Source organism: Molothrus aeneus, chromosome 19 (genome assembly GCF_037042795.1).
Source record: "Molothrus aeneus isolate 106 chromosome 19, BPBGC_Maene_1.0, whole genome shotgun sequence".
Taxonomy (NCBI): Eukaryota; Metazoa; Chordata; class Aves; order Passeriformes; family Icteridae; genus Molothrus; species Molothrus aeneus.
The window spans coordinates 11,522,821-11,539,331 of record NC_089664.1 but is presented as its reverse complement, the minus strand read 5'-3'; the positions used below and the strand labels follow the sequence as shown (position 1 = coordinate 11,539,331).

Here is a 16,511-nt window from a genome sequence, read left to right as displayed (position 1 = left end):
CCCACACACCACGTCCTGGAAATGAACGGCATAGACGGCACACGTGCAAAAGAAGGACATCAGCAGTGGTGCACTGTTCTCGAGGAGGTCTCCGGATTCGACCCCGATGCCTAACTGTCAAATTAACTTGTGTAAAATGGAGAAACACAAACTAGCCATTATATTTTCAAAATGCAAGTCAATTTCAAAAAAGTACAGGGAAATTGATAATTACACAATGATAAAAATCCAGTAGTCCTGGAGTCCTGTCTACTTTTAGAGACAGACATGATAGCTGAATCATTTCTACAATAAAATACAAAGTTGGCATTCATAGGAATTCTGTGGTGGGATTTTCTTTTCTAGTGCCAAAGGCTGTAAGTTACGGACCTTTGTTCCAGTCATAGAGATGTCCCACATAGAGTGTCTTTATTTCTGGGGAGAACACAGAGTAAAATGCTTATTACAATGAAATGCTTTAAATGTAATTATTACATTTAAAATTGTAGCATACCCAATACAGTTCTCTTTCAGAGCCAAAGCTGTGTATCTCCAAAGGGATGTATCCTTGGTAAGAGGTATGTCATACCAGTTTCCTGCAAAGACATGTAAACAGTGCTATTAGGCGCTTCCCAACCATGTGCAAATAGCTGTAGAAAATAGTAGACTGAGGCCTCAACCTCCCTGTGTGGACCAAATATTTTTTTCCAATTTGAAAGTGTCTTTCCTAGATACATTGATCCAGTTCACAAATCAAATGCATTACCCTCAATGCAAAAAATTTCTTCCCTATATCTAGTCTGAATCAACCTTCTTTTAGTTTTAAACTATAATCCGTTCTCCTATCACTATAGGCCTCACTTAAAAAATCTGTCCCCATCTTTCCTGTAAGTCCCCTTCAAGTACTGAGGGGTGGCAATAACATCTCCTTGGCGCATCTTCTTCTCTGGGCTAAACAATTCCATCTGTCTCAGCCTTTCCTCATAGCTGAGGTGCTCCAGCTCTCTGATTGTTCTTGTAGCTCTTCTCTGGACCCACTGCAACAGGTTCACGTCTTTCCTATACCACGAACTTGAGAGCTGGATGAATCACTCCATGTGGGGTCTCACAAGGGGCAGAATCACCTCTGTCCCCTGCTGCCCACACTGCTTTTGATGCAGCCCAGGACATGGCTGGCTTCTGAGCCGCCAGCACACATGGCCAGGACACGTCCAGCCTCTCATACACCAGCACCCCCAAGTCCTTCTCAGCAGAGTTTCTCTTGATCTTTTCGTTAGAATTATGTCAGCCCGAGCCTCTCATCAAGCTTGTGTGGCCACTGCATCACTCTGGTGTCATCTGCAAACCTGCTGAGTTAAATGTGAAGTGCAAAGAAATTTAAATTTGTCTCTACTTCTTTGGACTTTCAAAATCTCACTTGAAAAAGCTGCAAATTGGAGGCTTTTTCAATTTTATCCTAGAAATGTTGATTCTGTTGTATTTATACTACTAAATGGCTGGACTCTGTGCTCTATAAAGTCTGTTCAATTATATTACCATTCATTCACAAATAAAACATGCATGCTGCCTTTGAGCTAAAACATTCCTTCTGTACCTCTCCTATTCTTTTTCAGAATATTTTATTGTCAACAGCATACATACCCTGCACATTTTTAAACTTACAACCAAATGCTATTACTGTTGTAGTAAACAAACTTTTTTTACATTAAAGTATTTAATTAGCAAAACAATCATTATTATCAATGTAACAAACTGAAAAATGCAGCAACTTGATACAAGACTGAGGTAACAAAATACTTTGCCAAAAACCTAGATTCCAACACCAGAGTTCTTACAGGTGAGACAGTTCACAAGAATTTTAGAAAGAATCCTTTACACAAATGGCATGCAGTGGACTGCTGGAAAATACAGCCAAAAATAGTGCAACAGCTTCCACACAAAACAAACCAAAATGTTGAAATTGATTCACATTATAGTGTGACAAGTCAGTCTCACTTTGAAAACTGGTTTCTTTGCCTCATTTTAGTGCTATTTGGAAAAACATGCATTTTGGCACTGAATTACATTAAAATTAATTAAATAAATAAATAATGAATAATTAAATAATAAAAAAGAAAAATCAATTAAATAAATTAATACATTAAATAAACTAATAATATTACCTATAGTTATTATATCTTCACAATTCTGAAAATGGCAATTATGTTATAATGCTTACTTTTACATAACTATTGTGGTTGTTGTTCTTTTTGATGGAGGAGAACTTGTATGGTTTGTGATCTTTTTTGTGGAAATGCTGTAACAATCAGTGGTGATAGGTGGCAATCAGTGGCAACCTGTTGTATTTCAATAGCAGCTTTCAATTATCCATAGCAGTACCTGGCTATAGCAAATGGTACCAAATGGCATCATAACACCTCTTATCAGCAGCTAGGAACTGTTTAATACTTAAAGACTAATTCAAAATTGGTGTAAGATGTTTTACTAGTATTCTTTCACTGCCGTCATTATTCTTTCACTGAATTTCTCAATACTCTGCAGCAATTTCACAATTGTGCTATGCGGAAGAGATGGTAAATCTCACTGATGACTAATCACAAAAATCCGCAGGTGTAGAATAATTCAGACTATATCATAGCCTAACAGTCTGAAGTAATTTACTGCTGACAGGATGTTACCACATTCAAAAGCTTCTATACCATCTCTAATGGCGTTCGATGCTCTGCCCTTGCAGATAACCATGTATTTCCTAGTTCAAAGTTGTCTTAAGTTAGCAAAGAAAGAGAAAAACAATACAAATATATTTTTAATTACCACTCTTTTCATAGAGTTCCTCAGTTATCAAATAAATTTTGTCAACTTTACATACACTTTCCCATGTCCCAGGATCTAAATGCATTTGTTACCAGGAACTGTTTTTCTTGAAAACCTGGTATGTATTAGGCTTTCGGGATTGTAACACCAACTCTTAAAAGAACAATAAATTTACTTTTGACCTTCATTTAAAAAACAGTTGGCTTTTTCTCCTTGTTGTTAGAGAAGTTTCAAAATTAAAATGTAGAAAATCACGGAAGTCCACAGAATACATACTGCTAATGCCAGGGAGCTTGTTCTAGTAGAGGTTCTGTTCACTTAAACTGACTTTCATGGTGTTCCTGGTTTGTAAGTTAGAGGCTGACTTGCCAATTTCTCCTCTACGCAATCTTAGGAAAGTCAGAAGAGGTTTTCTGGTGATTGATGAAGTCGGAATAATGATGCTATATGGCAAAAGAGTTTCAAAAAGAAAAAGTGATGAATTTAACATATGAACAGAAACTGATTCTGACTGCAGGAGTGCCAGGGTACAGCAGGAAGACAGCACAGAGAGCGCTCCTTCGGAGGAAAAGGTCCAGTTACACTTCTTTTGTTGCTCATTTATTCTCTGGATATTGATGTGGAGACTTCTTTGTACTTGCTCCACTGTTGGACAGTCTTTCACTGCCACCACGATTTTATAATAGCAGTACTATCTGCCAGTACTAATGTCCTGAAGTCACAACACATACTGGAACTGAATGGAGCCAAGTTGTCCACAGAAGGACAGAACAGAAACAATGATATGGAGTCATTCTGAGGAGCCAGGACCATGTGATATAAAACACCTGATTACCTGCTTCCCTATGCTAAGGGATTTGAAATGAACAATGTTCATACTGAACCAAAACACCAAATTTATGAGCAACTATGCCATTGGTAAAAGAATGAAAGACAAACTTCAGCACAACATAAATTTAAACAGCCTTAAATCTATTACCAGTGTATTCCTGAGCAAAATAACTGAATGAAAAAGAAGTGCAACTGTCCTATGCCAAAATACATTTTTCCCAAATAGCTCAAATATGAACAGCATATTGTCCAGAGATTTGATAGAAAATTTGAGGCAGCCACATTGCCAAGCAACTCAGTGCACTTAGGTTATAAAAATGTTGTTCCACAATTTTCTATTCTAATTGACACTTTGGAGCAAGTTAACACTGTCAATCATTCTGTGCATTAGAAAGAACTGAAACCCAACATGGGCCAAATATTCTTCAGTCACACAAAGCAGCTTAACAATAAAAAGAACCATTTGAAAAAGAACAGGCAGAAGATATAATGCTCAGTTTGCGGCCAAATATCAGTTCATGCAGTCTCTGACCACAAATAGTTGAGGGCTCTAGAATCCTGCAGGAGTGAGGATTAATCTTCTGTCCGTCTAACTCGTCTGCTTTCACTCAGTGCATGAGACTTTATCTGGTCCTAGGGATAACATTCACTTTCTGCTTTTAAAAGCTGTGTCAGAATCACTTTCAAGTTACATAGGAAAGTGCTGAAATATCTGTGGCTGGCTCATGTCAGGAAAACCATTCTCTTCTTCCTCCTTAGAGAACAATAACCTGTTTCTTCAGTTTGGCACTTGAAGTCGCACCAGGTAGGAGAGGAAATTATTCGAATGACATTAGATTAGCAGGTACCTAGAAGAGATTGTAAATTACTCATAGAATCATTACATTTGGGAAAGATCTCTAAGATCATTGAGTCCATCCTAGTATGGTTGCTTTCATTTTCCATGAGACAGTCCCTTCTAAAGAAGAGATGAGGTTATCTTGCTTGAAGCAACTGAGAGTAGAGGTTATATGCTCCTAGGGTAACCAAACCAATAGCTAGACCTGCACAAAACCTGATTTGATGGGAATTCTCTAATTTTAAATAATCTGTCTTTCTCCCGCTGAAAAAAATGGATCAGCGTACAGAATGAGGAATTATGTCTGTCCCCACAGGAATGTGTGTGCACACAGATTGAAAGAGCTTTTCTAGTAAGGATTTTCTGGAAAATAGGAAAAAGTGGGTAGAAATACCTTACCTGAGGCTTGTTGCTTTTGCACGCGTCATCCAGATGTTTATGCCATAATATTGCATGAAACCTTGAACCAGTCTGAAACTTGTAAACATTGCCTACAACAATAAGAAAATTAAAGACTCAGAATTTACAGACAGACATACAGTTTCAAAGGACTCTGATTTCTGTGCAGAAGCCAAAGTCCGGAATTAAACTCTTAAATTAATTGGCACCTCAAATGCTCAAACATGATGCTGTTAATGTAACAGAACCCATGTGAGCCATGTTACCCAGCAATTCTTGGGTGAAGCAAGTATGAGAACATATGTGGCCTCACAGGCAGAAAGGCTGAATTACAGCCACAGAAAAGACCATGTAGGTCGGTGTGCGGCAAGAAAACAAAGAACGCTTAGAAATAAGAGAACAAAGCCCAATTGGTTAAGAAGAACAAGAACTATTCAGTCAAGGCAGGAGAGATGTAACAAAGTTTCTAAAATGTAACAGTAGTTGTCAGAAAAAAATTGTTATACAAGCACTTGATTTAAAGGAAAAAGGCTGACGTGAATACTAGGAATGCAATCCCTTATATTATTGGTTAACAGACGCGTGAACAGTTACCGTATTGGCTATCCAGGCACGTGATATTCTAATCTGATACTGAAAATATTATAAAGCTATATACACTTTTAATAAATGTTTCTGGTTATACCACAACTGGGGACTGTGCATCATCCTGGCTTTCTTCTCAAGGCTTCTGTAAACTTAGTTTTCTTCAATGTCCTACTGCAAATTGTTTCCTGCAATCAAATATTTTGTGCATTTTAGTTAACTCCCAGATGATGCACTTCATAGAGTAGATGGGACTCCATATCCAGCACCAAAGCTGAAAACATGGAAACTGAAGAAAGCCTCAAGAACCTGTAAGCAGCCACTCAAAGTGCAAAATAACTCCAGGATTTTTCTTATCTTTTGAAGTTTAATCAAGGGAAATGAGTTATGGCACTGCAAAATAAATTATTAAAAAGTAATAATTACTTAGCAGACTTATTTTGGTAAATGGTTTGATATTTTAATTGGCCTCAGTGTAAGTCAAGATTTGATATCGACTGATTTTAAGGAAGCTATTCAGAGACTTGTAGATCAATGTATGGAGATACACGGACGGGCTGCAATCTCACATTAGCTGAGGAATTTCTGTGAAATTTACAGTAACTGTCAAAAGAAATGAATCTCTGCAGGCAGCACAGGAGCACCACAGCATATTGTAGAAATACGTTCCATTTAATTTGTACCTTCCCTGGAAAATTCTGTATTGATCTCCCTCTTCAGTCTTTTATGAGTGCCACTGCAAGTTCTGTAATCTACAAGCTCATTAATAGATATTAATCTACTTCCTGTCACAGAAATGTAATGCAGACATTGTCCATCTTGCAATATCTACCTTTGTCAGGGTTATTTAGCTGGAAAATATCAGGATGCTCTGGGTCATCAGGCAGTGCCACCATCCAGCCTGCAATGGAGACTTTTTTCCCAGGTGTAGATTTATACTGGAAAAGACAGACAAATCGGTCATAGCTGAGACTGTAGCAGAGATTAACTTTTGACTGTAGAAGTTGTGCAGAAATATGGCTTAGCCTGGAACAGAAAGTACACTTTGGATGCCCTTCCAGATCTACTTATGAGTATTCAATCTTTGGTTTTAGAATAAATGTAAAGCTTACATGTTTCCTTTCAGTGCCTCTTAAAGCTTTTGCTCCGAAGTACAGAAGAGTTGATCCTGAAAGCATGACCCAGTATCTAGTCCATGAGGAGAGCTGAATGAAAAAGGAAAAAAATTAGGAAAAACTCTGCATATCTCTGACATTTCAAAAATTTATTCACATGCAAGTCCAAGTGCTACCAAAGTTAATTTTAGAAGCAAGGAATGGAGATAAAGAGTGTCTCCTGGTGTAAATCAGCTCAGCTACCTAAAACTTGATGGCTGGCTGTGAATACAAGCCTTCTTTGCTGGGTATCTCATGAAAATATCAGTAATGATTGTTTAGAGAAGAATAGTGTGCAGCCTTCTACTGTACAGATCTTCGACTATTGATTAAAAAAAATTATTGAGTTGACCCTGCAATTGAATTCTTCAGATCTTTTCACTCTGAACTGAACTGGGTTGCATGTGAAATACATCAATCAACCCTTCAGAAAGCAAATAAATTATCAGATACATAGGACTAGAACCATGTGAAACTCTTGAATTCAGGTTAACTATGAATTGCCATGACTTTGGCGCTATGGGGGCTGCCCTGCAGCCTTTCCATTTTAATGCAATATCTCAAAAGCACCAAAATATATTGTAGAAATATATTCAATTGAATTTTTACCCTGCCTTGAAAATTCCGTACTGAAGAGCTCCCTCTTCAGTCTCTTATGAGTGCCACTGCAAGTTCTGTAATCTACAAGCTCATTAATAGATATTAATCTACTTCCTGTCACAGAAATGTAATGCAGACATTGTCCATCTTGCAATATCTACCTTTGTCAGGCTTATTTAGCTGGAAAGTATCAGGATGCTCTGGGTCACCTGGCAGTGCCACAAGATTTATTTCTGCCCTCACAACACTGCTTGCTAGTTACACAATTGCTTCACTCCTGCTCTGCTGTCACAGCTAGAAACGTGACTCGCAAACTGCTGCATATCAAATGACACACAAAGGTTACAAACTTGTTACAACCTGGTTATAATTTTGATCAGAGAATTACAATTGATAAAACCATTATTTTGTGTGGTATCAAGCTGCAGGCTTAACATAATTCTGAAAATTAAACCAGCCACTAATGAATTAGGACCATAGGAATAACTATAATTAGAATTACTTACAGTAGGTTTCTTGCCTTCTTTGAGCAGTGTTTTTCTTCTTAAAGGCCCTTCCATGGTAATGACTCCTGTGGGACCACCTGCTGTGCAGCTGCATGCGCCCGTTGGGCTGGAGAGACAAAGCATTCCTCTATGTATTTGAGCAGAATAAAGATGATAAGTAAGCAATATAATTTAGTAAGGCAGCTGTAATTTATACATTATATTGATAACTTCTACAATGGCTGAAACAAACTAATTTAAACAAAGTAAAATCTGACTGGATTTAAACTGCAACTAAATCACAGTATTTGCAGAATACTGATTCAGGGCCCTATTTTCTTAACTGTTCGAACATATGTCTTCATTTGCCAGCAGCACAGAATTTATCAAGTTCAGGTCAGGTATACATGCAAGGAATGATTTTTATCCCTCAAACGATATAAAATTTTTAGAGTCACCTCTCTTAGATCTGTAAATGGATTGCCTGCTTCTAGAAAGTCCACTTCTTCGTGACTAGCAACATTGTGAGCACCTGCTATATATGGCTTGTGGATGTTCCCTCTCTTACTTGAGGTCCAAGGTCATACCCTTTTACTGAACAAAATCAACACACCACACAGACACAGACAGATATTACGGGTAGCTGTCTGGTAAATCAGGAAATAGATTGTGGGAAGGTATCCTTCTAACATCATCACTTGTAATGGGAGTCAAAGATGGCCTTCATGACAAACCTGCTTCCACAAAGGTTTCATAAAACTCTAAGTAAAGCCTAGTTTTCTGCAAAATGGAAGCCAGACAACATTAGTTAAATCAACAGCTAAACTGAATTTCATCTGAATGGGCCATAACCCTGCTTTACCATTAACAGGAGTTCTTACAAGCAGGAGGGGGAGACTTCGTAAATTGTCATGGTCAAATAAGGATATTTGGACCCAAAAGACATTACACTAGGAAAGCGTAAAGACCCAAATTGAATTTTAGCACCATACAATGAAAGAGGCAGACCCGGAACTGTACCTGTAGACACAGCTTCGACTCCGAGGAGAATTCCTGAGTGGTACCCTCCAGTTAGGCCCCAGCGTGGCATATAAACGACCCCTGTTTGTGAATGCAAATATCTGATGAGCAGTATTCTTTAGGGTTTGGTAAATATGACAGAGATAGCCCCTAATCTTTTCAGGTCCAATAACTTTACAGTGCTTTATTTCAAAATGTTTGCCATTTTTTCCTAACTAATCAATAATTTGATAAAAATAACTATTGATTTAGGGCTTACCTATGTTAGGGATCATTTGTGAATTTCTTAGCTAAGTCTGTAGAGTGCTCAGTGAGTGTACATGAAGACTAACTCACCTTTCAAGCCCTGACGGCAGCTCCTCACTAAATTCTGAGCTTTCACTGCTATCTAGAAAGAGAGTAGTACAGAGAAGGAGTAAGAAAACCACCCATGGGAAAATACAAAGCCAATGTATGTGGATCACCAGAATACTCTTTTGTATAGTACTGTGGACACCGCTTACTCAAATAATGTTTTGAAGAAGTGTTTAGAGTTCATGGTAAAATCTTTAGTTGGAAGAGGCTTACATGAGCCTCTCCATTTATAGTATCTCACTCTTAACTCATGTTATTGCTGTGTTTTAATACCATTACTTTTATTTTCATCATGCTTCTACTTCAGAACCTGAGAACTTCAGGTACATAAAATCCAGCTCCTTTGTAAGACAATATTTCTAGCACAATATCCATAAGTCAATTGAAGTTATTAGATATGGTATCACGGTTTATTTTCAAGAAGCAAACACACCTCTAATAGAGGATATGTCAGCTGTTTGCTGCTGCTAGGAATTATTAAAATATATACATATATGATGGTATTCATAACTAAAGTTCCTATCTCTCCTTCAAGCCCATCACCCAATTTTCCCTCCTTTTCTGGCACAGCTATTTAGCTCACAGTTTTAATTTGCCCAGGACTGATCTTCTAATGCTCAGTTTTAACACACTGAGCTGTTCCTGTATTTTCAGAAGTGAAAAAGATCATCTCAGTGTCCAACTCTTGGTCAAGTAATGTGCTATCTTTCACAGTCAACTTCTTATTCTAGAAATTGCCTGAATCTCTTAAAAGGTAGCTTTCTCTTGCTTAGAACACAGATTCTTGATCACTTTTTTGATATTATAATAATTTCTTTATTAATTATAATACCATAATGTGTTCATTTTACGTTTCTTTATAAGTCTTAGAGAGTACTACCAAACAAATCCCCTATCTTCTAAAACATATAGTTAAAATTAAAGCTTTATTTGCGTAAAGGTAGCTTTTAAAATACATATCCACTTCCCCCCCCCGGTAAAAGCTGACAAACACTTTGTGTCACACACCGAGCATCTACAAAACCAATCTTCTTTCATGCCACTTTTACCAAAAGCATCAGTGGTTAATCAAGGAAAACTGATGTTACATTGACCAGGTAGCAGTTCTGATCTACTTCCATCCATGAAAACAATCAGTCTTTGCAAGGGAACTAATGATCTTCCTAATTTTCTGCTTTCAGATACCTGTGAGTCTGCAGCGCCCTGGGGACAGGAGCAGGGTGTCACTCCCCAGACATACCTACGGAGAGGCCGTTGGCAAGGCGTGTGCTGGGCGTGTGGCCACGCGCGGGACTGTGACACTCCAGGACACTGTCGTCCAGCAGGTGCCGTGGCCGCTCCGTCGGGAAGGTGGCGCTTTTGCTCTCCACGACGCTCAGCTGACACATCATACTGGAACATGGAAGAAGAGAAAAATGCGAAACCCCTCTTATGTCATCTACCAGCAAGCCTTGGCTCACAATATTTCCACTAAGCCTCTGCCTCATCAGCTATTAAGGAGCAGGCAATTATACGCTACCATGTACTGTACATATGCTCCTTTACTATCAAAATGCGTTTCATATTTTACTTCTCTTTGTCAGTAACAATTATTAAATTTCTGTAGCTGGGAAGTTGTAAATGTTTTGACTTCTCCGTACAAAATGTGAACATCCTTGGTGGCACCAAAAGCAGAAACCTAGAAAAAGGAGACACACCAGGAATCCACAGACCAAAGTGGATAAGCAGCTTTCAAGTATTGCCAGTGCCTGGCGCTAGCAGAGAATAGAGTCAGCAAAAATAACAAAAGTGTCAAGAGAAAACCTGGGGAATACGTACTAGAGCCTGAAACACTTTTGCAATACAAGAAATGGAAAGGACAAATAGTAGCATGTTCTCTGCTACTATCTTAAATTTTTGTGACACATGTAACTAACTGCCTGAGCATGAGACAGCTGGGATTACACACTTGTTTCCTAGGCTGTGACTCTTCCGGTGCCTTGGTACAGGAGGTGTAGGTAGACTTGCTGCAACTGAGGCATCAGGGCATGTGGGTCTCCTGCTGAATTTCATAACTGCTGACATGTCAGATGGACCTAAAAGACAGAGATTATTTAACACCGGACTGATGCAAATCCCAGAAATTTCAATGGCGTGTTTAGGAACTGATTAAAATTCATTTTTACAGATAACCAAATGGCACCATTTCTGAAGCACTGTTTCTTGCCCATTAGGGTGACACCATCCATTTTTGTTAAAAGTTCATCTCCATAATCTTGAACTCCCTGGAGTAATTTTAAAAATAGTTTTTCTCATACTTTTAACAATGAACCACAAAAACTCTCGGCTTCCTTACAACAGCTGGATGTGCCAAAGTGTAATATGCAGAGCCATAAAGTCGGTTTGTACTTCAGGTGTGAACAGGAACGTTCACATGTGTTTTGAATTTTGTTCACAACTTCATGTTGTGAATAAACTGTAAACAATCTGCTCATACTGACTCACAGCTTGAGCATGTAAGAAAAACCAAGGGCTCTTCATATACCTAATGGATGGACAGATGCATTACTTCTCAAACATCTATGAGCTCTAGAGATGTCTCACTGTGATCATTCTTCCTCTCAATTTACAGATTTTATGAGGCCTCACAGAAAACATGGTTTTGTTCCAGCTCCTCGATGCTGTTCACAAAAGGCAGGCAGTGACCTTTGCAATACAGTGGAAAACTGTATTCATCCTCAGTAAATGCCAGGCTCTTCTTGCCTTCACAGCAAACAGCTGAGATTTTACTTTTAAACGCTTAGTTATGGCATTGGTGCTTGTGATGAAAGTGGGAACAGTGGTCATCAAAGTCGCCATCTGCCCCATATCTTTCTCCTTGGGACAGTCCAGGTACTGGAGCAGACAGACTTTCCTCTACATTACAAAAATCCCTTCTTGGAGGTTCAAGCAACCTCAGCTTAGTCAGCTTCTGGACTCTTACCAAAACCACTCATTAGGAGGTTGACACAAGAAGAAACTTTGTGATGTGAAAAGCCATGTACAATCATCATCAGAATCTTTACAAAAGTGTCTGGCATCAAATAAGTAATAAACTGAAACAGAAAAAAAAACAAACCTCAAAACCAATCCAAAACACCAACATTCCACAGCACAGTTTGACAACAGGATGAACATGAACTTTTAGCAGAAATGGTTCTGAGAGACAAAACTTCCCAGGGAAGTGGTCATGGCACCAAGACTGTCAGAGTACAAGGTGAGTCTGGTTATATCACAACACTCTTAGTGATATAATTTAGTTTTACGGAGCCCTGCAAGGAGCAGGAAGTTGGACTCAATGATCCTTAGAAGTCTCTCCTCACTTGAGACATTCTGTTTCTATTTGTTATACAGGCTGCTCTCTCTACCCTGAAGCACCCTGAAGGAAGGTATCATCTTCTTCTGTCTTGAACTGAGGATTCATGAGACACAAGAAGAAATAGGAGAACCAGTAATGAGTTTGTCCCAGTAAGAGGCAAAAAAAACCCCAAATAAACACAAGATGCTTTCCTGCCCATGCTCACTCTGCAATATAGACTTATGTCAAGTTGTAGGAAACAAATAAATTAATTCCAAATTATTTGTCTTTTTATTTCACCATAGCCCAGACTCTGGAATTTCACTGTGAACTGGACTGTAACTAGGAAAAATTGCAAAGGGTTTTCCCTAGCAGTTAGGGGAAAGATTTAATCCACAATATTCTGCACATTTGAGCAAACAGTTCATTATGCTGCTTAATTACTAATGAAGGGAGCCCCAAGACAAGCAAAAAAGACACAACTTCTTTTAGCAATACAGAGAGGAGGGACAAGTTTGTTAGAGGAACCTTCAGTAGTATTATTCATCAGACCATCAATTTAGTAGGAGAACAAAGATAAAGCAGTTCTTAAGCATGCTTTCTGCCTCATTCATATAGTTCATCGGGACAGCATTTTTGCCTGCCCATCTTTGCTACCATCACACAACTGTAAATTTGTGAAACACAACAGTCATAGCATCAGTCACTGGCATATGCAGCTTCAGAGAAGGTCTTATACCTAATGGCCATGTGCAGTTTTAAAAAATGACTTTCAGTCATTACTTCATCCAGAGATTCACCTAAAGACGCACATCTGGGATGTTGGAGAGGGCCCAGTACAATATTCTTGCTGCACATACAACTAAAATTTTGATGCATTTGGGCTGTAACACAACACTGGAAGCTTCTTCCCTAAAACCAAAGCCCTTCATCTTCCATTTCTGCCATGGAGATGAAGCACAAATTAGGACAAGAAAAAGTATGATTATGAATGCAATTATGTTGCCTAGTTTAATGTAAAAACTGTATGGATTCATAATTCACCATTAGGTCTGAAAAATCTTATCTGCTGCATTAGTAGCAAGACTATACATTTCACTAAAGTCTTTTACCATGGATTTTCATGACAAATTAAAATTTATGCAGAGACAAAACAAATGCCTTCAGAAGTTTCAGAAATGATTACAAGTTCTTTAGTTTGAAAACCTCCAGTTCTTCTGATGGACTAGGTTCCCAAAAAAGGAGTTTCTGATGCCAGCTCTCAATCTTGATTTACATTAAGTTTTTTTCAAGTCGATGACATTAAGTTCTTTTAAGTTCACTGAATGCTACTGAAGTATTTTTTTTAACAAGTTGCTGAAACCACAGCCTGTGAAATAGTAGCAATCTTAAAGCACAGCCCTAGAGGATTATCAGTACAGTGCAGTGCTTCTTCACACAGACATTGCGCCACATGTAGAAATAACTGTTAAATTTTGTAACACATAATAGTGTAAAGGTTAAGTTTCTCACAGTGGAGAATCAGAGACCTGAAAGCAGTTTAACTAATTTTGTTCCAAAGCACTGATATGCAACAAAACAAAAGCATGCGACTCCTTCAAAATTACTTTATCAGAAAGAACAGCACAATAACAAGCCCAGTGCTGACACAATCAAGTTATTACAAAATCAAAGCTGGCTGGATTTGACTCCAGGTAGGTTCAAATGTTACTATCAAAACCTACAAAGAGTAAGAGATATTATCCAGCAAGAAATAATAGTTTGAGACTTTTCACTCTACACTCCCTTTTTTTCTCCCTCTCTTTAGGGAGCATGGACTGAAATTTACTCTAATATGATTGCAACATGAAACTATCTAAAGATTAATCATTATAAAGATGATGATTGCTTGATTTAAGTAAGAGCTTTTATTACCTGGACAGCTTTAAACAGAAAAAGTTTGATAAACTGCCACACTCCCCCTGAAACAAATTATGTAGCAGGTCTAAAAGGACTCCACATCTCAGATTATAATAAAATACTAGGGAATATTATGAATAATATAAAAATAATTTTAGGGACTAAAATTTCAGTTCACAAAAAATATTGCCAGGCTTAAGGTGTGACATGTCAAGGGTGACAAAGTTTGCGGAAATAGGTGTAAGAGTCTTAGAACTTCAGACAACAGTCCAGCTTGGCTTCCTCGCTATGACATATGGCAATCACAATTGCTTGCATCAGTCCTGTCAAAGAAGGAAATGGACCCAGATTGACAGACCACTGGAGCACACTGCCTAGAGAGAGCTTGTGGAGCTTCCTTCATTGGAGGTATTCCAGAGCCATCTGACACAGTGCTGGGCCATGTGCTGTAGGATGACCCTACTTGAACAGGGAGCTGGGACTAGATGACCCACTGGGTCTCTTCCAGCTATGCTGTGATTCTGTGACTTATTCAAATTCCAGTTAGGTGTCTTCAGTGAAGATCCTGATGGCAGAAAACAGAATGCTTTGTGGGACCAGATGAAAACAGAAATATCATCTGTGCTGGTATTATTATGGCTGGACTGACCATTTTCAACGTAGTTCTGCGTCCTCCTTTTCTCCAAGGCAATAGAAGGAAATCCATACAGTTTAGCTCTGTTAACCCTGTGCTACGGTAATAAGAATCTGAACTGAAACATCTTTACATAGTCTTTGTATCTGCTCTGCTGCCAAATGCCTATGAAGAAGAATGGTGAAGTTTATAGAGTTCTCTTCAGCTGGCTACACTTAGTTCGGCAAGAAATCTGGGGTGTAGTGAGTGTCAGCACGAGTTATGGGGCACAGAGCAGATGACCTCATTTCTGTAAAGGAGTAAGAGACAAAGAGAGCCCATGTCAAGAAGGATGCCAAAGTGGGTAAGCAGTGAGATACTGATGACAACTGCACAGACCAAGGGATATTTATGGACATACCAGACTGCTGAGCAATTAGCTGGGGAAGTTATGCCTGATACTGCTGATAACAAAATTCCAATACTCAAATTCATTTGGGATTGAGTTATTTTGCCCCTTTTTTCCAGTAAGTGAAGTCATCTGCTACTGCTAACTCTTGTCTTTACTCTTCTGGCTCCACTCCTAGTGCATACTGTTACCATGATTGCTACTCTGTTATTTTGCCTTTCATGGAGACAAAGCACTCTTAGCAGGATTTTCCAGTCAGCTGGCATGAACAAGGGTTAGTTTGGTTTTCATTATTTCTCAGCATCATTTTCAAGATTATGCTGACATGCACAAGAATGATGTATAAAAATATTAAAATGTTATTAAAAATGTGTTTGCATTAGGGAACGTGAGACAACTTCATCAGAGCAAGTCAAATGCTGTTCAGAGATCTGTGGCAAGAACATTTGGAAAAGTTTACACGTATCCCAAAGGATCTCACTGTTTTTTCCTTTGCATAATTTTTCCATGAATAATCCTTCAAATGTTATAAATGAATGTTACTTTTGCAATCCTTCAGTAAAACATGTGAACATTTACAGTCTCCAGAGCTTTTAAAAAAAGCAGTAGGGTGAGGGAGTTACAGTTCACAATTTTTCTCCACTAAAAAGCTATCAATAAACCAGTACTAGATATGCAAACTAAAAACTGAAAATGAGTTGCATATTATATGATGAAGAACTGAGTGATTTTTCAGGAAAGTATAACAGTCTCAACTATTCACTATTTTTTGCTGAGCAGTTAAGAAGTAAAACTTACTAGCTCTGTTTCTAAAAAATAAAGACATTCCAATCTACAGACTCTCTAGTTAAATATCCACTGTAAATTTTTACTGCTCTGTTTCCATTTTAATCAGTATGTGATAATTAAACTTGCAAAGAGAAATACCTACTTACAAAATACACAATCAATAACTTTAGATTAATTTTGTGCACAGAATCAAGAATGACAGGAAAAAAATACACCTAGAATGGTGGCTATTGTAAAAGAGCAGTTTTAATTTTCAGAGTATTGCTTTACAATTCAACAAGACTACTAATGCATACAACATGTAATGTTGTTATGGCTGCTTCTCAGACAAGAGCAAACTAAAAACAAGAATCTGAGTTCTTGACTGAACTTCCCCCTGCTCCTCCAAGCTCCCCAAAAGCTGTCACACACACACTCACACACACA

At 38.3% G+C, this 16,511-nt stretch overlaps 1 protein-coding gene across 4 annotated transcripts in view; it reads right to left on the bottom strand.

Moving 5' to 3' along the window:
• Window positions 1-142: 142 nt before the first annotated feature.
• The window catches only part of RALGPS1 (Ral GEF with PH domain and SH3 binding motif 1), a 76,374-nt gene continuing 60,005 nt past the window's right edge, over window positions 143-16,511 (bottom strand). For 2 of the 4 annotated variants that reach the window (XM_066563113.1, XM_066563114.1), the window contains exons 14-22: window positions 11,008-11,134; window positions 10,300-10,451; window positions 9,042-9,093; window positions 8,706-8,786; window positions 7,707-7,812; window positions 6,559-6,651; window positions 6,279-6,384; window positions 4,862-4,953; window positions 143-4,472 (exon numbers count right to left, since the gene is read on the bottom strand). In XM_066563113.1, coding sequence (XP_066419210.1) covers window positions 4,443-4,472; window positions 4,862-4,953; window positions 6,279-6,384; window positions 6,559-6,651; window positions 7,707-7,812; window positions 8,706-8,786; window positions 9,042-9,093; window positions 10,300-10,451; window positions 11,008-11,134 — 839 coding nt within the window. In that variant the 3' untranslated portion in view covers window positions 143-4,442. Of the gene's footprint in view, window positions 4,473-4,861; window positions 4,954-5,424; window positions 5,635-6,278; window positions 6,385-6,558; window positions 6,652-7,706; window positions 7,813-8,705; window positions 8,787-9,041; window positions 9,094-10,299; window positions 10,452-11,007; window positions 11,135-12,643; window positions 15,198-16,511 lie in introns of those variants that run through there. The other 2 variants (XM_066563115.1, XM_066563116.1) reach the window with 2 other exon arrangements.